Source organism: Protopterus annectens, chromosome 9.part0 (genome assembly GCF_019279795.1).
Source record: "Protopterus annectens isolate FY-2018-M chromosome 9.part0, PAN1.0, whole genome shotgun sequence".
Lineage (NCBI taxonomy): Eukaryota > Metazoa > Chordata > Ceratodontiformes > Protopteridae > Protopterus > Protopterus annectens.
Window position 1 is genome coordinate 1,224,144,041 of NC_056743.1, and position 25,109 is coordinate 1,224,169,149.

General features: G+C 40.3%; 1 protein-coding gene across 1 annotated transcript in view; it reads left to right on the forward strand.

The window, feature by feature from the left end:
- RAD9A (RAD9 checkpoint clamp component A) overlaps nucleotides 1-25,109 on the forward strand; it is a 1,001,807-nt gene that overhangs the window by 822,850 nt on the left and 153,848 nt on the right. The window contains exon 10 of the mRNA XM_044082216.1: nucleotides 10,620-10,941. Within this exon, the coding sequence (XP_043938151.1) occupies nucleotides 10,620-10,941 (322 nt within the window). The remainder of the gene's footprint in view (nucleotides 1-10,619; nucleotides 10,942-25,109) is intronic.

The following is a 25,109-nucleotide window of genomic DNA, read 5'->3' on the forward strand; positions in this document are numbered from 1 at the left end:
GTGTGTTTATGTGTTTGGTTTGCTGTCGTGGTAGGTCTATGTGAGACTGGAATTGTAGTGAGTGTGGTTTCCTTCTCCTCCTGACTGGTTACACCAGTACTGAGTTGAGAGAGTTTAGCCTCCAGTTTGGCTATATGGTTGCATCTCTCACATGTGTTGGAATTTGTTGGGAGGAGGAGAGGGTTGTCTGTGTACATGAGGCAGTTGTAACATTGCCTCAAGATTCCCAGATTCACCAGCTGGACTGGAGAGGAGATTGACAACTGACCTTTGGACATGCTAGAATAGTATTGGGAATTTCTTTATAATTGAAAAAATGGCCAATGGGGAGCAAGGTACTCCAGGGGGAGTTTGTGAGGGTGTAGTGCTTTTAATGTTTTAGTGCTGACTTATATAATTGCTTTAGTGAGCAAGTGCCAGGTAACTTAAATGCAAAAATGACAAACAGTAACTTTCTTTCAAGTGAAACAAGGAAATAAGTACAGTAAGCAATGCAGATATCACTAGGGATCCACAGAAGCGCTGAAAAGCCACGTTTTAGGTGGAATTAGCTTTTCAGGGAAATAACAAGCATACAAACAAAACTAGATTCAGCAGGCCTGGATCTAGTCTATGCTACAGCAAACAAGGTGTACCAATTACAGTAAGAAATAGTTCAAATATGCAGGCACTATAAGCCTTTAACCAGAAATTCTCAGCTCAGAAGGGCAGAGTCCAGCCTCTTCTCCCACAAGAGTGCAGACCATGAACCTTGTTAATGTAAAATAACTGGCCTGAAGCCCTGGTGCTTAAACCAGAACTAATACACTTTTAGAATAACAGACACTGAGCCCTCAGTCAGCAGTTCCCAACTTAGAAGGATGTAAGCTACCTGTCCTGCCACCACAGTGCAGCCCACAAACCTTCCTAATGTAAAACAACTGGTCTAAAGCCCAAGTGCTTAAACTAAAATGCTTAGAATAAGTTACACCAAGCAGTAATAAATACAATTGAGTACTTTTAAGATGACGCAAAAGCAAAATAAAGTAGGAAAAAACACAAATACAGTAAAAGCAGATAATTTTTTTTTTTTTAGTGGAAAGAGAGAAAGGAGTAGCAGAAACTAAGCTGATTGGCCTTCTCAAATGTTCTCCCTTTCTCCCTGTACTGGGTAGAATGAGGTAATGACACTAGACTGGGAGGAGGGTCCCAGATCAAATTTACACTAGGGGTGGGCAACTGCAAAGCCACCAACTATAAAAACACTATACCAGCAGGGAGGGAGGGTGGCAAACTGCAGAAATGTTTCACAGCTGAAAAGCAGCAGTGAGCCTTTAAATGAAAGTTTCAAACAGCTAAAGGAGCCTCTAGAAAAAAAGAGTTTACTGTAACCAGTTATCAGAAACAAACAACCCAACAGATGCTTAATAAAGGTGGACAATTTCCAGTTAATACCTCACACACTGTGAAACTAGCTAGAAAAATACACAGTATACAAAGTGCTATAAATAACAAAGAAATAAAGAACAAAATAAACAAAAACAGGATACTTAATGTTATATATTATAGCTCCGAGTTTCCTCAGTGTCCTTCCTTCGATCAGTTCACTGTGAAATGGCAGAGCATTCACAACTGAACTTCTTAGGTAACAGAAAGTTGAAACCTGAGACAGCTTTTAAGAAAGAAATCTCAAAAGAACCAATGAGGTGCTTAGTCTAAGCTGTAGTCCAGGTGACCTCAGTCAGCCAATGACCTCAAACAATTCTCTCACAGAAATGCCTGATGGCTTTGGCCAAACCAATGTCTCTGAATATGTGCTCAGACACACAGCCTCCACAAACACTAGGCCCAAATACAAGCCTGAATATGGAAATGCTACAAATATCCCCACTACTTAGAACAAACTGCAGAAATGTTTCACAGCTAAAAAGCAGCAGTGAGACTTTAAATGAAATTATTTATGAGATGTGCAGTGTAGAAGGCTTTCCTTACCTCTGTGAACACATGATGATCAAAGTTTAGATAGCTATCAACCTGTGTTCCCAAGTCTCGCACCACTGTGTTTGAGTTTAGAGGGGTGCTAACTGTATCATAAATAACAGGGATGCTTCTTTGCCAAAGGCAGTAGTAAGGCATATTTTTTGTGTTAAGCTTAAGTCCGGGGCTCTAACACCAATCATTTGTCTGTCAGTCCCTTCTGTAACTTTTTTGATATCGTTGGAAGACTATGATAGCGCCCATACAGTCGTCTGTAAACTTGGTAAGCCACAGGCCATCTACGTTTGACTGGTCTTCAGGAAAAATAGATCCCAAACAGTAGAGGGCCCAGTACAGTTCTTGTGGTACACCACTGGTAACTAGTCTACTGGTGAAAGTAGAACCCACATCTTTAACAGTGTGGGTTTTATCTGTGAGCCATTTTGCTACCCATCTAGAAAAGAATGGATTAATACCCAACTGGGAGATTTTCTCAATGATCCCAGAGTGGGGAATTGTGTCAGATACCTTGGCTAAATCAGGATAGGCAGGGCAGTGTGTACTGTTTTCCCCTCATCCAGGGCTTTGGTGACTTTCTCAGACGTTCACAAGGTTTAATAAGCAAGATCTACCCTTGATGAAACAAACTGTTTGCGTACCAGTATGTGAGAGTTGTTTGCACTTGGGAGGTCTCTGGTCTTTTGATAGGCTTTTGGTGAGTACCTCTGTATATGTGGGTTTGTGTATCTTGACTTTATCTTGTGAAAGTGAAGAGGTGTGTGCATTGACAACCTTTTTGATATTTTGTTTATTAAGTGAGAGGACTGATTCAAGTTTCAAGGTATAGTGACATCTCTCACATACTCTTTGCTTTAGGAGCAGGTGGTTGTCAATATACATGAGGCAATTGGTACATTGCCTAAGGATGCCCACATCAATCAGGCTGGCTGGAGAATTGTTGGGGAAACTGACTGTCCATAGCAGCAGGTAAATTCTAGTTTGTGGGAGGGCAAAAGAAATGGGTTTAACAAGGGAAATGATATCTATATAGAATCAGTGAAGAAAGTGAGGCAATGCTACTCCATGCTTTGCTGCACTGTAGGCAGCTCAGCTGTGCGCATCCCAGTTGCCCGAAGAGCAGCAGGGAAGCCTGAGAGGGTTTCACTGAGTGATGTTTAGGGAAAAAAGTGATTCTAGGCATTTGGTTCTAGCCAAGGCAGTGCTAACTCGCAGTGAGCAGCTGCACACAAATGTCTTGCTTAAATACAAGCAAATTTAAACAATTCTAACACAATCTACCAATAGGAAAGCCCGTCACAGAGCCTTTTTTTCTGGCAGTCTGCAGCTCACATAGGTCCTGAGCTACTCACTTCTGCTACAAGGGTGGAGGGAGGCCCTCTTAATGTAAGATGGCGGGTTTTAGTGCTGAAGTGATTCCAAACAGTCTCGATTCAGCAAGTCTGAATCTAGCCTATGCTGTTTAAGGCAGAAGAAGCAAATATGCAAAGTACAGAATGAATCAGTTACAGCAGCAAAAAAACAGTAAAAATTAAGCAATAGTTCAGCGAAATAGAGTACACAAGTGCAAAAAAACAGGCTTAAATTGTACTTATTTGTTGAAGATTTCAGTGGATGCCTTGGATTTTCTTAGATGCACTTCAGATCTCTGGCTAAGATGCCAAACTCTGAGCAGCTCTGGTAAACTGAGCGCAAACCCATGCAAACATGGTGCTTAAATAAAAGCAAATTTAAACAGTTCTAACACAATTTACCATTATTTTCATTATAATTCTGTTTCGAGCAGTGTCTACCTCAGATGGGTCCTGAGCTACACATTTCTGCCACAAGAGTGCATGGAGGCCCTCTCAATGTAAGATGGCTGGTTTTAGTGCCCAGTGATACCGGACATTCTAGATTAAGCAAGTCTGAATCTAACCAATGCTATGCAAGGCAGAAGAAGCAAATATACAAAGTGCAGAATGAATCAGACACAGCAGCAAAAAACAGTAAAAATAAAGCAACAGTTCAGTGAAATACAGTACACAAGTGCAAAAATCAGGCTTAAATTCTGCGTATTTGAAGAATTCAGTGGATTTTCTTTGATGCGCCTCAGATCTCTGGCTAATAATGCCAAACTCTGAGCAGCTCCACCTCGGATCTCTGGCTAATAATGCCAAACTCTGAGCCGCTCCAGTAAACTGAGCACAAACCCATGCAAACATGGTGCTTAAATGCAAGTTGGCACATGGCAATTGTGCTTGGAAACAAGTGTCTCGTATACCTGTATATATATACCTTCAGTGGTAGATGCAAGATTAGTATTGATCCAGTATAGCTGTTGAATATCTGGTAGAGCAAATGAAAGTGAAGGAGAGTAAATTTGATGTTATGATTTACTATTATACTGGCCTCTCCTCAACGATCTCCTGTTGTGGTAAGTGTATTAGAATGCCATACTTTATATATAAATTGGTGATGAAGGCAGATGACAGAGAGCAAAGAGTTTACATTGACCATTCTAAGAAGGCTGAAACTTCTGTTTGAGATTTGAAGATGAGGATTCTGATAAGGTCAAGTTTCAGATTTTAAGCAGAGTGTGTGTGTGTGTGTGTGTGTGTGTGTGTGTGTGTGTGTGTGTGTGTGTGTGTGTGTGTGTGTGTGTGTGTGTGTGTGTGTGTGTGTGTGTGTTGGTCCACTGAATTATGTAGACACACCACAGTGTCAACAGTTGGCTGAGCAGTCACAAAATGTCGACGTGCAGATGGTTGACAGGTGTGATAGACAATCCCCAAGGTGGAGGTTTATTCCTTTTTGCCTGGGATTGTGCGAGCTCTGATTTAGTATATCTAATCATTTCATTAAATTGTGTTTATAGGTTCATAGGTAGGTGCTAGGCTATTGGCCCTAGGGCCTATATAAGCCTAGCCAAATGTACCCTGGCTTTCACCACCCAAGAAAATTATTTTCCTGTGCCACTGTCGAGCAGAGCCACAGAAGTGATCCCCGGGGTGAATTTCCTATCTCTCATCCAATCATCAAGATTTTTCTTGAAGAGTGCTAATGAGGAGCTTTGTTTGATACAGATAGGTGGTTTGTTCCAGAATATGGGAAATCTCTGGGACAGGAATATGTCCCTCCAGCATGTTCTGTTTATTGTGGTGACGAGGTTTAGGTCCCTAGAGCATGTAGCTCATAGGGATTGGGATTTCTTTAAGTGGAGCATGTCTAAAAGCTCTGGGTTTGACATAGCTTTGTGTGTTGGGCAGAGATCGCCTCTGAGTAGGCGATATGCAGCATAGTAAAGCTGCAGTTTTTTTTTAGACTGTCTGCATAGGGCATCTCTTTGAGGCCTGTAATCCTCTTTGTGAGGTATTTCTGTGGCCTTTTCAGTTGTTGTAGATGTCTTGTGAGGTACATACCAAAAGGGGCATTGTACTCTATAATGGGTCTAATGAGTGATGAGTAGAGGGGAACAATGACCTCTTTTTTCCTGGATGAGAAACCTTTTGTGATGAGGTCACAGCTCCAGAAAATATAATCCAGCTGGATTATATTTTCTGGAGCTGGATCCATTACATAGAAACATTGAAGATGGAAGAAGTGAGTGTATCATTATGGCAATATGAGATCCTTGTTTAATCCCTATAAAACTGGGGGAGGGACACAGCCAAGTAAATGTGAGTGGGCTAAGTATGATGCAGCACTTTTTTTTTTGAACCGTCCCCTACCAGACCCATCAATTCTTGCATTCTTGATGGGCTGCAACATCTTAGAAAATTGGGGAGTAACAGGAGAAAACTTGAAAGCTAAATTTCATTCTGTTGGAGGTGTAGGAGATTTGTGGATCCTTCTTCAGCCACCATCCTGTATGATGAGAAGTAAGGTGCAATGCCTGCTACAGTGGGCACGTTGTGAGTACATACTACACATCTTTGATGCTTAGCTGAAATGCATGAGTTCTTTGGTTAGGCTTTTGCTTCTGAGTACTTGTACATGTGGAGAGCATTCTGGGCTTCTCAATTTTAATTCCCTGCAATGGGATGTAGTCAGCACTTTGCACCATGATGATCAAGACAGCTTTGACCACTCAGTGTCAAAGCCAACGGTTACCACTCACTCCCCCCATCTGTCTTCTCCAGTGCTGTACAACTAATTGAACCTGACTTGGTTGACACATAACCTTTTGCTGTGGTACACTGGCCAGACATCAGGTTACCTTGGTGAGATAACCCATTAGTATTGGAATACTGCAACAATGATCAGTAGGACATACTGTTATGGTAAGTTTTTACACAACTATTTTTTTTACACTGAACTCTTTTCTACTCGTAAGGTAAGGGTTTTGAATGCAGTACGTTTTATTTTATTTATGTATAAATACTGTGGCAAACAAGTTAGAGGACAGAGGAGAATAAGGGAGGATGAGGGAAGGGATGAGGGTTCTAAGAAGCTTGAGATTACAGTTTTGCTTTTTTTTTTTAGGTGGGATGATTCTGAGAAGGTTGAGGACTCTGTGGGTGGCACAGAGTGGCAACAACAAAAACTAAGTTTAATATTATAGATGGAATTAAAAAATGGGGATTTGGGAAAGAAATGGATGCAAAGGATGAAAGATCTGAGTAAGACAGTAGCATATGTGCAGATTATCTTTCAGAAATTGTACTAAGAGACAGACAGATGGAAACGTATGACTAGAAAAATGAAGGACGTAGTGGCTTTGTGAGCGTAATTCATTTTTCCTTTAATAAAAGGTATATTGAATAAAACCATTTTACTGGAGCATTAATCATGTTATTTTTTCAGGTGCTAGATCATTACTTGAGAAGTTGAAGATGGTAGAAATCATACCTTTGTTATAGCAATACAAAGTTCTATAACATCGAGGGGGGATATGCAGGCATTGAAGTGAGGGGGGACTAAATATGATACAACTTTTTTAATGTATTTTTGGAAATCTAAAGCCTACTATGACCATCCACGTCCAGCATTCTTGATATGTTTGTTTGTTACCTCCTGGATGTAGTATCTTAGATTTTTGGGGAGAGAGAGTGCTGGAAAAACCTGATGGAGGGCTAGGAGATTTTTGGATGCTCCTTCAGGACTCCTCCTCTCTTGGTGACAAGAAAGGTGAAGTGCCTACTACAGGGAGAAGTTCAATGTCCTCTGTTTTCTTTCATCTTTTTTAATGCAGGATCTAGTTTTTCTACATTTAAAGTTTATTTGGCAGTAATCTCTAATTTTCACAAATGAATACATTTTCAAGTCACTTGCCTCCCAAGGTGTTTGCAGAGCTTTTTAAAAAATAATTTATTTTACTTCTCCTATTAAAGATCCATATCCCACCTTGGAATCTCAGATTTGTCTTAAAAAATTAACTCAACCTCCTTTTGAGCCAGCTCATTCACAGACCTCATTTTTTTATCCTGGAAGGCAGTCTTCCTTATGGCAACTACTTACGTTAGAATTAACTTCAGAACTCCAAGAGTTATTTTGCAAGCCCCATTACTTAATCTACCATAAGGACAGGGTTTATTTGTATACAAGTCCATGCTTTCTATCTAAGATAGCTTCAGAGTCTACTCTAAAATACCCCCTCTACATGCCTCTCTTTTCTTTCCTATTCTGATACTTTTTTCATTCTCTAGATATAGACAACTGACAATGTACCTGCAATGTACAAAACAATTTATCACAATCAATTATTTTTGCCTTTTCCAAAGCCAGACTGGGAAAAAGATGTCTAAAGTTTCCTTTTTTCAGATGGCTTTCCTGAGGCATCTCCTACTTTTATACTTCATCCAACAAACCTCTCCCAAATAAACCAAAGGGCTATTCAGCTAAGATTGGTGCTACTTCCTCTGCTTCTTTAGAACTCCTTAGTAGGTGAAAATAGTGTAGCAGTCACCTGAGCATCTATGCATACATTCTGCAAACATTACAAGCTTGGATATCTCTAGGTGCAGGTTTTCCTTTAGAGCCAACATGCTCCTTCGTATTCTATCAAGATGCCACCCAGGATATTAGCTGGCAACAATGCGCCATCCAGTGAAGTGGACAAACTGAATAATCCGATATGATAGCTACATACTTACCATAACGTTGGATCTTGATTACCTGTGTTACTTCACTTCGCCAACCCTCCTTCCGTCCCCCTTTCAAATTCTCACCCTATTTCCTGAGAGACCTAACCAAATCCCTGAAGCCATCTCCACTTCCTTCCCCCCCCTTGGAGAAGCTTTCGTTTTTTGGAGGTTCAGGTGGACAATCTCGATCTAAGGAAATATGGAGCAGTGGTGCATTGTGGGAGACAGTGGAGAAGCTCAAGCTGAGTAAAGAGAGCTGTTTGCCATGTTGCTCCCTACCATCAGACCAGTTCCATCCATTAAATTGGATGGACATGGATAATCAAGGTCCAGTATTATGGTGTGTACATAACCATTGTTTATAAGGTAGTAAGAGACTGCAGACATGTGGGTAGTGAAGTAATATTCCACTGGCACAAATTAGATTTTTAACCCTGAAAAAAGCTAAAGAAAACGACAGAAGTACCATAGCCAGATTAAGACAAAAGCATCAATGCAGTCAATCAGGTCTACGGTGGCTTTCAGACATGGAGAGCAAGAACATGGTCAGTGCCAGAAAAACCTAGCTAAAAAACAAATTATCAGATATTAGCATTGAAACAAGGCCGTGATGGTGCAGCGGTTAGCTTCACCTCACAGCAAGAGGTTCTCTGGTTTCTTTGTTGGAGTACTTTCTTTGTGGAGTCTGCATATCCTCCCTGTGGTTGAGTGAGTTTTAAAGACATAAGGTAGGTGTGTGTGCATGTGCCTTCTGTGAAGGATGGGTGCTGGGCTGGCAATGCGACACAGTAAAAACTCCACTGCCAATCAATCTGAGGACCGGGGACCTGCTGTGGTGACTCCTAACAGGAGAAGCGGGAAGACATTGCTTTTAGTATTGAAACGAGTCCATCTGGTCTAAGGTGGTTTGATGTTAGAGCCAGAAGGTCTGAGAAACACTGACTTTGCTTAAGTAAAACCACATATGTAATTATCAAAAGAATAGTTTCCATAACAGAAAACCGAACTGAAGTAAATGGACTGAAAAAAATGGCAGCTACTGAACACTTCAAACCAAAACAAAAACAGGGTGCTAAAGCATCAAAGTACACAGCTTATAAACAAGCAGATATTAGAGCATTACACACAAGAGATGACACAATGCAGGCTAACCTGGCAAAACTAGCACAAACCAGGCAGTATCCATATATCAGCAATTGCATGAAGAATAATCCCAGATCACTAGATTTGCCAGAAAAGAAAAATACTGTGTAGCCATTTGTTTTTCACTAAGACAGGGACTAAGTCAGGACTAGACAGTGTTTCTGCAAACAGGTATCACCAATAGTAGCATGTCTGAAAACAACACAGAAAAATCCAGAATTTATTTATTGACATTTGTTGACTGGGAAAGTCCGACTGGGTCAGAGACCCATTTTCAGCAGAGGTCCGGGGAGAAAAGCTGCACATAAAATACACACATTTTTACAATTTACAGTTATGTATACACATTACATTCTGTTCTATTACAGAAAAATACTGTATTAACTTAATACATTATTACATACAGTTATAGACGTAGTAAAGCTTAATATGTAGATAGAGTAGCAGTTTACAGTTAAGACTGTCTAGGGTACAAGGTAGAAATATATTTGTAAGAAAGTAAATAAATCATTGTAGGTAATGAGATGTTTGAGGGTTTCAGAGAGCGAAAGGTTTAAGTGTAGGATTACTGAGACAGAGGAAGTATGATAATTAAGGATAGTAGCACAGAGAGAGAGAGAGAGAGATGTTAAGAGAGTAGGTTAAGGATATTCACTTAAGACAGAGATGTTAAGAGGGTAGGTATACAAGTACAAGAAATATGATCAAATGACAAGCAACAAGTGCTTATATCTCAGTATTGCTCATTCAAATTGAAACTGATGCAAAAGTACACAAAATTTTATTAAAAATATTATCTAGCAACATTATATGTACTGTTCAACTATTGGTTGTTGTTGTGTCTTTCGGCTTTTCCCGGTTAGGGGTTGCCACAGCGGAACTCCAGTCCGCTAATGATTGGCAGTAGATTTTTACATGCCAAGTTGCCGGCCCTGACGCACAACCTTCAAAGAAGGTACGCCCATTCACGCATGTCACCACACAGAAGACGCTCTAGCTGAGAATCGAACAGGACAACGTGTTACTCTGAGGCGACAATGCTACAGCAGCACCACCACCGCAGTAATGTTCAACTATTGGTAATTGTTTAAATTTCAAGCTGCTGCTAGACAGCAGTCCAGCCCCATCTTGGTTCTAGCTATTTATAAAAAGTTTGTTTGATGTGCAACACATTATCATGTTTTGAAGAGTGTTAGAATTTGACTGGCACATGTTACGTGTTCTCGTAATACCCTAGATTGCTCTGAGGTACTTGTTGGGTTGGTGGGTACTGCATATCTTGTTGGCATCTGCATGACAAATACGGATATTGTCTTTTAACCATAGACTATAATAGCACTTGGCACTGTATCTGTGAAAGAGAGCAGTTTGATCCAGCAAACTGCAAAAAGCTGTGAATACTAAGAATAATAATCAGTTCCATTATTTTATTTCTAGGCATTCTAGTAAGGCAGCACATTATACTGGGGATGATGATTTCATGAGTGATGATATTGATTCCTTCATGATTGCCATGGAAACTACTACCCTGGAAGAAGATGCAAGGGGAGTTAACGATGTTGCCAGTAATCTCCCTGTGCCCAGTGTTGCTCCACCACGCAGTCCCACATTCCCAATGCAGTCAGGGAGGCGGAGTGGAGCCAACCAACATACTGAAGAAAGGTTTACTTTACCACCAGAAGAGGAGGCAGAAGAGGAGGAGGAGGAAGAAGCAAACTGCCATGATGATGCAGTCCCAGGGACTCCACCTCATAAAAAAGTTTGTATTGTTATTGCTAATGTTTCACTATTTGTTTTTGTAATGTTTGTTAACCTGGTTATTGGTGTGACCCAAGTGGACTTTTTTCAGTCACAGACTAGGGTTTTTGTCAACATAATACAGTCTTTGGCGATAGTACTGTGAGCATTGCATACTTGTGTATACTGTGGTACTTAGATATGGTACAAGATACGCATATATAGAATATTATGCTAATGTAGATAGCCATTGCAAACCAGAGAACTGGGTAAGCTAAAGAAGTGTATATATGTTCAAATCATGAATGCAAGTTTATTCTGCATATTTAGTATATCTGGGATTAGTTGTCAGTGTATGGCATGGTTTATGCACTGCATCATGTTTGTCTTTGCATTAATAGTTTGAAGCAGTTAACACTTAAAAGCTGACATTGCATAATTTACTGCAGAGCTGCCTCATATTAAATTGACTTGTCTAAACCAGTGATGGTTCATAGCACGCTCATATTGTCTTTGTAGTAAGATTTTGAGTAAGTTATGTCCTAAATATCCAAAGTGCATGGATGCTGCTAGTTCACTTGAGGGAGAATTCCAGAATTGTGGGTTGTAATTTTGGAGTGTTTCTCTTTTTTCCACTTTGTCTAGAGTATTATGAGTTTGGCACAGTGTATGTAGTTGATCTAAGATTGTGTCTGAGATTAAATACTGTAGAAGTGGTGGATAGATGTTTAGTAAGAGCAGCTTAAATATCAATAACTGGAAACCAGTTATTCTTGCTAGAGCTTTTTATGGAATTCATGTTGTGGAACTGGTAATATGAAACCTTGTATTTTTAATTCATTAGGTTTGCAATGTGATGTAATTTTTGGGAGAAAGAATATGCAGTTAGTAGAGATCATATTCAGTTAAAAGGAGAACGTATTTTCCAGTGTGGCTTCTATAGTGTTTGGTGTAAGATAACGAGTATCAAGAATGCTCAAGATTATTTACTTGAAAAAAATAAACAAAAATAAAAGATTATTTGATTACATGTGTAGACAGCTGGTCTTCAAGCAAAAGTAGACAGCAATGAGAAAAAAAGACCGCAACCTTGCAGATGCATCAAAGAATCTATGTAAATTTCACTCAGAATGCAGTGTACAGACACCCCATGGCTATTTGCCTGTACCTGCACACTTCTGGTCTCCCTTTGAAAGCAATTGCTAATGTAAAAAACTAAACTTTGCAGATGCAAGAAACTTGTAATTTATCATGTCTTTCATCACTATTTTTAAGCCTATTTGCTATAACTTGTCTATATCTTAAACCAAGGACATTAAACTAATCATCTACCCCTGTAAAAACAGAGGAAATTATTTTCTGAATTTTACATACATCAGTATACCTTTGTATGCCACTCCCACCCCATCAGCCCAAGATCATAACATTATATTGACTTTAATTTGCTTCTGGCTACTTATCTTGTTATAGTATGTAAAACCTGTACATCTTACAGCTAAAGACATGCAATTGCTTGCTTTAACATGTATAACATAAACACGAGTCACTGATAAGACTCCCCAATATCACATTTAATAAACCTCTGACTACATACCATCCAAAAGTCATGATTTTTCAGCACAAATAAGACCAAAAACTATTTTACTTAGTTACTTCTTCATGCCCTTAAGTGCCTGTCTAAATGTTAATTTCATAAAGTGGAGTATATGCATTACAGTTCACCCAGAAGTTTAACAAAGTCCAGAAAATCCAGTCTTTCTTAGCCACTTTGTCTTCCAAAGCCATATTTCACTTGTCTAGTCTTCTATCTCGTGGTGTTGATGCTTCACAGGCTCCCATTTATTCACTGGTTTCAGTTGTTTGCCTTCTTCCTTATTTCCATCTCTACAACTAGTCTCTAGTTCAAGTCCAAGGTACTCCTGATTCTTCTAGTGAAGTTCTGTGCTTTTTTTTTGTCTCTCGGTCATTTTCATTTGAAACAATGGAAGATGTTTCATTGACAGTCTGAGTTTTGTCCGAAGAATGAGAAGTAGAGTCCCCCTCTGCTTGCTTGGCTCACTGTTAGTTGGATAAACTTTAATTCCTTATTATCTTATTCAGCATCTGAAATGTTTTTGATTCTCGAGAAAAAATGTTCTACAGACAGCTTGATGTAATAGTGTGAATCTCGCACCTGCCGACATTCCCTGTTTGCTGGGATAGCCTTGTTTCTCTTATGCCTGCCTGATGTACAGTGAATAATCATTATCGTAAAACACTATGCTGTCTCCAGTATTTAATACTTTTTCTTTCTTCCACATTTTTGTCAGGAGCAACTCTTTCTGCTGGTATGATCTCATCTTTACCAATAGGTCTTGCCTTCTTTCTTATGGCTAGGTTTGGAGCATACACTCGATGTGCCCTTTCAATTAACCAATTCTGCTGTGGAGCACCACTCCAGTTGCATATTTGTACTTTCATAAAATTAGTATAGTCTGTTTCTTCCAGTTTCTGTGGTAAAGCAGAAAATCTCAGGTTTTCTCTGTGCTGTCAGTCTCATAACTCTGCTATTTTTTGAAACTTCTCTTTTTGAGAAGCTTCATATTCAGACAGCCTTTTTCTTAATTTCAGCCTCTGATTTTTGAGTTTTATCAGAACAGTTTGATAAAGCTTCTGTTTTTTCCAGCCTTTTGTTATTTGAGTTGATATATATTCCCCTCAGTGTTTCAACTATTTTAAACACCTCTGAGTGTATATGATTTAATTTTCTCTGTAAATCACTAGAAGCTATCTGCTGTAGCAAAGCTGAAACCTGGAACTATTTTTTTTCCTGAATAGCTGCAGGATTCTTCCCAGCCTGAGTTTTTTTCCTCTTCTTTTCTGGTTGATTTCCTCTCATCTTCTCCCAGTTTCTTCTTTGCTGGCACCCAGGCATGGTAATTGCTAGCCAGAGACTGAATTTTACCTAAACAGTTTCAGTAGCCCTTTTTTTTACTGTTTGTTTTCACAGTGGGAGAGCTCACATCAATCTGATCAGTGTGCAGCCATCCACGCCTCAGTATCAAGGCAGTTTAATTTATAGTTCATCAGGTAAAGGAATATACATTTATACACACAAAATGACCAATCCACCTTTTTATCCCTTCTCCTCCTTTAATATTTATACACAGTAAGTTAGAGTAATCATTTTGCATGGCAAGAGATAACAATTTGAAGGATTTACAAACAGTTGAACAAACTGATATGTACAAAACCATATAGGATGGTAACTTTAAAGACTGTACTTTCATGGTACGTAGTATATGCAAAATCCTTGTTTTCATTTTTCAGTGAAACCCTTTCAAATGAAGTGTCTCAAATTCTGGCTTGCTTAGTGACACTTTAATTTTTAACTGTTATTTGGATTACCCACTGCACCAAGAGTATTTACCAGTTGTTTGCTTGTATGTTTGCACACTTCAGGATGCACAACATAAGTATTTTTCCTGTTTTGGCAACTATTTGATAGTGGCAAAAATGAGAGCAGTTAGTTACTTTCTTCAAGTCTCTGGGAGTAATGATGCAGTTAAAAAGCCATCCCTGATTTGTTTCAACATCAGTAACCTTTCTAAGGGCAGTTAAAGATTCAGTGGTTATGACATTTTTCTGTTCTGAGGATAAACAGATTCAGCTAGTGGACACACAATTTTGTTATCAGCAAGCTGCCACAGAAATATGGTTTCTCAGAGCTGTGGGGTACATGTAGTCTTGCATTATGCTTGTCCGTCATGTAAGACTTCATATGACAAAGTGTGAGACCCTGTTATGCCTGTCACTCCAATCCCCCCGCATCCTTCTAAAGGATTCCCAACTGATGGTATAACCTAAATGCATCAAGTGGGATCCAGGTAGTCAGAGAAGGGGAGTGTTAAGTGCTTGAGGTATCTATCATAGACACAACCCATTGCAGGCAGTAGGACCACAGCAATAAATATTAAAACAAATCCCGGTGCAGGCAATTGGGTAAGGAAGCTTAATGTAGCCTTTATTAAGTCATCCAAACACAAGGAAAGCTGCTATATAAGCTGAAAGCATAGGATCATAGGACGTTACTAGACTAATGGCCCTGGGGCCCTTACAAGCCTAACCAAGTTTAAACCCTTGTTCCTAAGAGTGTCCATTTAAAGCAGACACTAAAATCAGCACCTATTGCCCCTGTCCAGGAGGGACACAGGTGGAACTCCTGGGGAGAATTTCCAGTTACCCATCCAGTCGTCTAAGTTGCTTTTAAATAGGGTAAGTGAAAGGGCTCTGTTTAACATGAATTGGTTAACATGAATTGGAAGCCTGTTCCAGAGGTGCAGCAGCCTCTGGGGAACAAATCTAGCCCTCCAGAAGGTTCTATTTGTTGCATACCAGATTAAGGTCCCTAGAGCAAGTGAGCCTTGTGCCATTTGATTTGCTTTCATTTCCATTAAAGCAGGGTCAAAGATTGCCTTATATGCAAGGCAGAGGTTGCCTCAAAGCAGTCTGTATGACACAGAGTAAAGTGACAGCGATTGCAGTCTGTCCACACATGACAGATGCTGGAGGCCCTAAATTTTCTTCATAAGGAACCTTTGTGGTCTCTCCAATTGCTGTAGGTGCTTGGAGAGGTACATACCAAAGGGAGCATTGTATTCTGTTATTGGCCTGATGAGCGAAGAGTACAGGGCAGTTATGACCTCTTTACCTGATGTTGTCAATCTTCATACATTCTTGACCAATGGGACTCTGTTCTGACCCCTCGGGACCAGCTCGGCCGTTGTACAGCTTGCTCCAGCCAAAAACTCTCAAGCTAAGGCTCTACCCACAGTGCCCCTCTCTCCATTGCCGTTCTGAAAATAGGACTCCTCAGCTGATACTCCCAGCTAAGTGCCTTCGATATATATCTTTATATCTCTATTTTTGGTTAAAATTTTCTAATTTTAAAATATTAGATATTTCCCTTTTTCCTTTGTATGTGCCTGTGTGTGTGTCATATTTGAAACATGGTGGATAAGCAAAAGGGCACGTCAGGATTCATGCAGTGTCAGGACTGTGGTAGAATGATGCCCAATTTAGATGGGCATCTTTTCTTTGTGTACTGTCTTGGTGTGCCTCACTTGGATACTGGATGTAAGATCTGCCAGGAATTCAGTGCCCATACTCTCGCGGAATGTGGCAATAAGCTTATTCTGAAAGGACTGCTAAAATCCACATTTGAAGAAGCCCTCTCTAAGTCAAAGTCATCTAAATTACCAAAATCGGAGTCAAAAAAGAGAAGTCATTCTGTGCCGACCTCACCATCGGCACAAGAATTAAAACCTCAAGTCACCAGTTCCATCGGTGTCTTTGGAACCGAGGACTAAAGTCGCAAAAATGACAAACAACCTTCGGCACTGACTGTTAGGTCCTCATAGGTACCAACAGTCCCTGCACCGATAATGACTACTTCAGGACCAACCATTACTTTGGTGCAGATGACCTCATTGGCACTGACAATTTTCTCAGCACCAGCTTCACTCACCTCTTATTCGGTTCCAGATCCCCCTTCTGCTCAACAGTATATGTTGCCAAAAGTGGAGACATTTCTCCCTCCCAGGACTAAATATTTCCCTTCTGTGGACCCATTTTTTGGTCAACTCCCCAGTCCTTTTGTTGACAGGCTAGAGTCTCCCTCAGGAATTTCTATCCATTCATCCAGAAGTCTCTCTGAAGGTGACTTGGTTAGATTGGTGGACCAGCTTTTGGTGGCCAGAGGTTTTCAGTCATCTACACAGACCTCCCTCCCTTCCGGAGCCGAGGCGTATTCTCCCAGGACTCCACCAGACTTTCCTCCTCTGACCTCCTTCCAAGGTTTGGAGCCCACCATTTCGACTATCCCAGTACCAGCTGTCTCAGTGCCGACAGTAGACCCTACCTTAGTACTGGGGTAGTCTCTGATGTCTTCAGCACCATTAGATCCGATGCACACCCAAGACCATGGTTTGGCTGTTGGTTCCGAGAACTTCAGTAAGGTTCCGGTTGTCAGCACAGCACTATCTTTGGCTCCTAGAGCCCTGGCAGTTTTGAACCCTCTCCCGGCTCCTGTTTTGGAGGACGGCTCATCGAAGTGGGGTGTGACCCTGATTCCGACCTTGTCCTCCTTGGTTCCAGGCTCCCATCCTTCTTCAGTTGGGCCTGCCGTGCAGAATTTAGAGAGAGCTTTAGCCTCAGTGGGCTCCCTGCTGGATCCATCTACATAGGAGTGTCACACTTTTGTATCCTATGGTTTGCAGCTGCCACAGCCTATTGCGTCGGGACAGCAGGCACAGGAGCTGCAAGACATCCCTGTTCAGGATCCCTTTTCTTCAGAGTCTTCCTCAGAGAGCCCCACTGAGGAGCCACCCTGTAAGAAGTCTTGGAAGAGGAAGCACCTAGATTCTCCAGAAGAATCTGTCACGGGAGACACAAGACTACAATGAAGGGGAGGGTTCCCCCCAATCACCCCCTGAAGATGTCTCCTTTGGAGACATCCTAGAAATCCTAAAACAGAGGGATGATTGGAAGCCCTCAAACCCATCCTCTGAGAAATCTGTGTTCTTGCATGTTTTTCGTGCCTGTCCATCTGCTTCCTAGGTGACTCCACCCTCTAACGATCTTAAGCTTATCATACAGCAGGCGTGGAAGGCTCCTGATTCTATAGAGCCCATTCCCTGGAGACTAGATAAAATATTGTCAGCCCCAGAAGACCAGCCACATTGGGAAAAAGGGTTTAGCACTAGATGCCATAGTGATGGCGGTGGCCATCAAAGTGGAAACTTGCCAAGGAGAGTTCTACTGTTGTTCCTCCCAACCGAGTGTCTTGGACGATGGACAGATTTGGGAAGCAGGTCTTTGCATCATCTACCTGTCTCTTAGGTCCTTGAATTTCATGGCATATTTCACTAGACTCCAAAGGGATCTGATAACTGAGCTTTTGGATACTTTTGCAGGAGCTGTGTCTGACGAGGTACGGGATAAAGTTGCTTCACAGCTTGCTACTCTCTAGTCTATTTCAAACTCATCCATGCGGCTCATTGCTCATGCAGCTGAAGGAACTTCTAGGGCAGCGGGTACAGGTGTTGCCATAAGGCGCCATGCCTGGATGTGCTTGTGTGACTTCACGGAGCCTTTCGAGTCTTCCTTCATCAATGCTCCTGTTCATGGTTCTTCCTTGTTTGGTCACAAAGTTAGAGACACTAGCCAGGTGTGAGAAAGATGGAAAGACCCTTTATGTTTTGGGCATTCGTTTCTCTACTCCTCAGCGATCATATTCTAGAAATCAGAGGAGTGGAAAAATGTGGCTCAAGAAATCCCAAGGGCCTTTTCGGGACACGTGGTGAAACCCCCCCCCCCCCCGGAGCAGAGGGGGGAGGGTGTTCTAATGGAAGACACCCTCCCCGTGGCGAGGAGGTCTGCATAATCAGGGCTCCAGAGATTCCTTTTCTGGACAACCCTACCAGCACTCCTGAATGGAGGCCCAGTGTTTACCTCTGGAAGCAGTCAGGGGAAGATTTTCACTGCACCAAACAACCTGTCTCATGATAACTTTGGATACTTCGGTACATAGAATTTATCACCAGAGGTTACAAGATTCCCTTCAGTCTCTTACCAAAGTCTCAAAAGCGAATTACCAGTGTTCCACCCAATCAGAGGGATTTAGCAGCAGTGGAAATTAAAATGCTGCTCCAAAAAAGTCATCCAAGAAGTCCTACCAGACCAAATAGGATCTAGATTTTACTTGAGATTCTTTTTAGTGCCATAAAAGACAGGGTACTGGAGACCAATATTAGATCTCAGCCTGCTGAACAAGTTTGTTCAGCAGACAAAATTCCAGATGGTCACACCATCCTATCTATCCTTCCCTTTCTGGAGAAGAACGATTGGATGTGCTCTATAGATCTTCAGAATGCATATTACCACATAAAGATGGACAAACGCTCCAGAAGGTATCTCCGCTTCTGGCTGGGACCCAGTCATTACCAATTTTGAACACTACCCTTCTGTCTCACCACAGCCCCCAGGGTGTTCACATAATGCATGGCAGTGGTAATAACTTACTTGAGGCAACACGGATTCCGAGTGTTTCCATACCTAGATGACTGGCTGCTCACTACCCCCTCCAGGCGTCTACTTCTTTCTGCCACAAACTTCGTGCTACACCTCACCGAATCATTAGGCATTTCAGTCAACAAGGAAAAGTCCCAGCTGACTCCTTCACAGGATCTAGAATTCATAGGAGCAGGACTAAATATAGTTTCTTGTATAGCCTCTCTTCTTCTCGACAGGCTACAAAAATTAATGTCGCAGGTTCAGACAAGTATTTCCAGAAACTAGGTTCCTGCTCATCTGGTACTTCAAGCTCTGGGAACCATGGCAGCAACAATAACCTTAGTACCTTTAGCAAGGTATCATATACGGCTGCTTCCATGGCTCTTGGCGACACAATGGTCAATTCTTTATCATCCCATGTCTCATCTAATTCTAATAAATTGTTGTAAAAAGGATCTGTCCTGGTGGATGAAGTCAGAAGAAAACTTAAGGGGCCACACATTTTCTAAATCCAAAAAAGAGGCCAGCACCAAGAGTGATACCTGAGTTTATTGCAAATTCAAACCGGTTACGGCAGTTTTGCCTTCATCAGTGAATACCGTAATCATCATATGTCATTCCTTATATACATCCGGCACAATGTCCCAATTAAATATTTAAAGAGACAGTATCAAGAAGCCAGTAATAATAGAAACTGGAAATACCTCTAGTATATAAATGAACATTCTCAAATATAATTATTTAATCTTTTATATATTAGTTATAAATGGTCATTTAAACCAGGTGAAAAAAGAGCTCCTAGCCTAATGATCCACATCCTTTCTTTGTCATTCAAAATACTGTGCCACCCTAACTTATTCACTCTATCACCCACTATCTTATCAATAATACAAAAATGGAATATTGCTGATTTATGTTCACATACATGTTTGTAGAGAGCATTCGTTTGTTGCGAATGTCACTAAGGTGTTCAGACATTATTATTCTAAAAGGTCTAAAAGTTTGTCCTGCATAAAAAGATGAACAGGAACATGCGGCCAACTAGACCACCCAGTCTGTTCAACAATTTGCAAAATGCTTAATCTTGTGTACCATTTGAGTATTTTTACTAGAGAACTCCTTAGATTTAGGCATATATCCACAAAAGGAGCAATGTCCACAAGAAAATGACCTAACCAACAAGTCCCCTGTAATGGTCAATTGTTCCAAAGACTGATTACCACCCTTTGATTTATAGTGATTAAAGTGAGACCCCAGTGTACGTCCCCTGTGTTAAGAAAACTTACATCTATCCGTAAGGAGACTTGATAGTTCCAGATTAGCCTGAAGAATATTCCTATTTTTATTAATAACATTTCTGATGGCATTGATATTCCTGCCATAAGTAGTAACAAATCGGATGCTATCCCCTGAAGCAGGATTTTTTCTTTTTGTATTGCAATAATTCTGACCTGTCTTGTGCACTAACCCAATTGCTAGCTGAAAGGATAGTTCCTGGTTTATAGCCCCTAGCTCTGAATCTGTGTATTAAATCAGTCTTATGATATTCATAATCAACATTGGAAGAGCAGATTCTTTTGATACGTAGAAATTGTGACTTTGGAATGTTCCTTATAATATGATCAGGGTGTAAACTAGTTGCCTGTAAAAGGCTGTTATACTCTGGATATTTGCAGAAGACCTGGGTCGACAAAGTGTGGTCTTGGTTTCTACAGATTTTAGCATCAAGAAAGTGAATTTCTTGGTAGTGCATATTGAGCATAAATTCAATACCCCACTTGTTTTCAATGAGGTATTGGACAAATTCCAAAAGATATTCCGTGTCCGCCCGCCAGACCATCAAACAGTTGTCCAGGTACCGCTGCCAAATATCCATCTCCCCCTGAAAAAATATTGTGTGATGTATCATATATAAGGAAGTTCCTCAAAATAGCCCATAAACAGATCCACGTATATGGGGGCAAAAGATGCTCCCATAGCTGTACCACAGACTTGCCAGTAGCATTCTTGTTGAAAATAGAACACATTCTTAGTTAGAACATGCTCTGCCATACAAATAAGTAGAGTGTTAAATCCTGGTGGATAAATGTCTGCTTTATTAAGCCAATATTCTAAAGCCTCCAGCCCAGCCCAGTGTGGAATATTAGTATATAATGCTGTGACGTCTAATGTACACATTATCCAATCTGGTTCTAATTGAGTGTCACTTAGGATCTTCAGAAATTCTGTTGTGTCCTTAATCCTGGATCTGACCATAGAAGGGGCTGTAGATATTTAGTGAGGAATCCTGATAAAGGTTCTGTAAGCGACCCCATACCAGAAATTATCTTTCTGGTGTTTTTTGCAAGTTTTTATGAATTTTAGGTAACAAATAGAATGTCTGTTTCTGGGGATCCTCAACTGTAAGATGAGACTATAAATGCCCTTGGGCAGATAGCCTAGTATGAACCTATGAACCTATGAGAACTGATGTACTAATAATGACTTCCTCAGCTGCCAACTTCAAAAAGGAATCGGTCTCCTTTTTGAATTGTTTGGTTGGGTCAAGAGGCATTGGCATGTAGTGTATCCCATTCTGGAGCTGTCTATGGGCCTCTGATAAAATCCATATCCATAACTACAATTCAATTATACTTGAGAATGTTCATTCATATACTAATAGAGGTATTTCCAGATTCTATTATTACTGGCTTCTTGATACTACTGTCTCTTTAAATATGTAATTGGGACATTGTGCTGGATGTATATAAGGAATGACATATGATAATTATGGTATTCACTGATGAAGGCAAAACTGCTGAAACCGGTTTGAATTTGCAATAAACTCGGGTATCACTCTTGGTGCTGGCCTCTTTTGTATTTGGACTTTGCTTTTTGGCCGTCTGCACCTGCCCTACATGCAAAGTTAATTTGGGTTTAGATCACATTGGTTCACTTTGCTGGGGGCTCCTGAGTGATCAGATGCATGTTGAGGCTGCTTATGCTGCACTTTTATTTCTAGCACTTTATTTTTGTTAAACTATCTCAACAGCGTACTTGGATTATCATTTACTGTGACTTGCAGCCAGGAAACAACATCTTTTGGACTTGTAGTTTGTTTGGTGAAGTGTTTTAAATGCTGTTCGGCAGGTATGTTGGCGTTTAAAATATCTTACGTCTGAAATATGAGCCTAAACAGAACCAAGATGGTGGCTTACTATTTATGAGATCCATTTTTGGAAAACTAAGGTCTTTGGTTATTTAATCAAGCCTATGGGACTGTGACAACATGATAGAAGGATCGTTGTGGCAGATATAACCATTGTAGACTTTTATGTTTTTCATGCAAGTATTCAGTCCACCATATTGTACCGCATCAAGCGATCACAATAAAACAGGGCAGGTGTGTGTTTATGGACTTACTTGGGCCTTTTGGAATAATTTAATGACATTTAACATATGAAGCTTGGTTATAACGTGTTTGGTGAAGTGTCTTTTACTTAAGAAATGCTGTTCGGCAGGTATCTTGGCGTTTAAAATATCTTATGTCTGAAATAGGAGCTTAAACAGAACTGAGATGGTGGCTTATTATTTATGAGATCCATTTTTGGAAAACTAAGGTCTTTGGTTATTTAATCAAGCCTATGGGACTGTGATAACAGGATCAAAGGATCATTGTGGCAGATGTAACCATTGTAGACTTTTATGTTTTTCATGCAAGTGTTCAGTCCGCCATATTGTACCGCATCAAGCGATCACAAAACTACAGGGCAGGTGTGTGTTTATGGACTTACTTGGGCCTTTTGGAACAATCTATTGACATTTAGCATATGAAGCTTGGTTACAACGTGGTATTACTGATTGCGACAACTGGATCAAAGGATCATTGTGGAGTATGGATTACAGCGGCCTTTTGGGACAGTTCATAGAGGACGCAATATTGAATGGCTCTACTGATTCGCGACAATAGGATTGAAGGATCATTGTGGCATATAGAGCAACTGGAGGCTCAAATTACAAGCTTTGGGACATAATTTGGTACATTTTGGATTGTAATTATTACAACTGGGTATTATCTTGTATATGGAACTTTGGACAACTGGAGTGCCTTCTCTGTGGAGGCTGCATGTCCTCCCTGCAGTCGAGTGGCCTCAGAAAGACATGCGTGAATGGGGCGTGCCTTCGCTGAAGGTAGAGCGTCAGGCTGGCACCTCGGCACCATAAAATCTACTGCCAATCATTAGCGGACTGGAGTTCCGCTGTGGAGACCCCTAACCGGGAAAAGCCGAAAAGACAAACAAACATGGAATTTTGGACAACTACAGTAGGTATACTGTTTTCCATATTTCACATGTAGGAACATTGTTTTATAATAGATATATGACCAAGATTTTTGTGATATATGCATACTAGGGTGCTTTGTGGCAGTCCATTTACATATTCAAGCAAATCATATCGTGTATAATACACCTTTTGCGGGTCACAGTTATTTGATCAAGCTCTTTCACTAACTTATTGTGGGATTTTATGAATTGCACACAAAATTGGATGTTTTTCTGATATTATTTACTGTTTAACCTATAGACATTACTGTTCAAATCAAATTATGTGTGTTTTCATAATATTCAATATATCAAGCTATGTGTAATTGTCCCCACTTAACACCAAGATCAGGTGGACATTTATTTTAAACAGCGAATGATTCATGTAAATCCTTGCTTTACAGGGGGACAACATTTGCATTTACATATTGTGTTTTCTTATAAACAAATTATTTGTTCTATTTTTAGAGAATAATACATTGTTTAATTTTCTCCATCTATTGTTAACATTTTTTGAAATGTATTACTGCCTATACTGTGGTTGAAAACCAATTCTAACAGAGAGAATACTATATATGTATAGCAATGATCATCTGTGTAATTCTCCAAAATAATTATTTGATACTTTTTTGGAGTCAATAACTGACAGAATGAGAAGGGATTTTTTTACTATATTTTTGAGTATTTTACCCATCCAAACGGATTTCTTTGGCTAAAGAAATCTATATAACCACCCTATTTTCTTCCCCTGTATTAATGATTTTTTGGGTTGATCCCAGAGCATAATTAGAGACACCTACCATGGACTTAGTCACTATACTGCAGGGTCTATCTGCAGGCAAAAATAATCTTCAAGTGTTTGGGGTTCAGAATAATGGTGGTCTTACTACTGGAGATACTAGGGACCCAAATGATCTTTGTAAGAATCTTTTTATCAAATTGACTAAAAGTATGACCAATTTACGCAGTTCAGTTTGGCACCTCAAACTATTTAAGGCCTATCAGGCTAAAAATATAACTCCGAAGGGGTTTGAGAATTCGGTCACAACCGTATGTCAGTAATCCAGATGATAGGCTATATGAGGAATGGGCAGAGGCTCAGCAAGATGCAACAATGTCATTTGTGAAAATATTGTCTTCCTTTTATGAACGGTCAATTCAGACCAATATCACAGAAGCCCAACATATTTGTGAGGAACTCAAGACATACGAGGGTCAGACATTATACCAAGAATGTCTTCAGAAACTATCCAAGGATTTACTAGCAACAGAGAAGAATTTAAGAAGTAAGAAACTACATAAGTGTCATAGGGATTTGACGGATTATGAACAGGATAAACCTTTTGGTATTAAAAAGAATGTCACCTTTTGTGATGGGGAGTATAGGGGGACTAGACCCAGAAAGAGGAGACCCAGATCCATTTTAAAGAAATCTAAAAATGATTACATTAGTACATCAGGGGAGGAATCCTCCATTATGGTAACAGAGCATGGGCTCACTCAGGGGTCCCTAGCACATAAGAAACAAAGAAATGCTTACCACCCTTTAGGCATTGGAAACATAGGGGTGGGAGAAAACATCACAAACGTGGAGAATTTGGAAACACTGTTACAAATGATAATTCCCAAGTAGCAGAATGCTCAAATGTACTCAACATTTCCTCTGTAACACTATCTGAAACGGCTATTAAACTATTAAACAAGGGATTAACATATGTTCCTGGTTTCTATGTTTATGAACACGGTATTGTGAAAGATGTTTTGTCATTTTGTAAACTGTTGAATTTAAAACTATATTTTGGTCAACAGAGTGACTCTCAAATATCTACTGATTTTC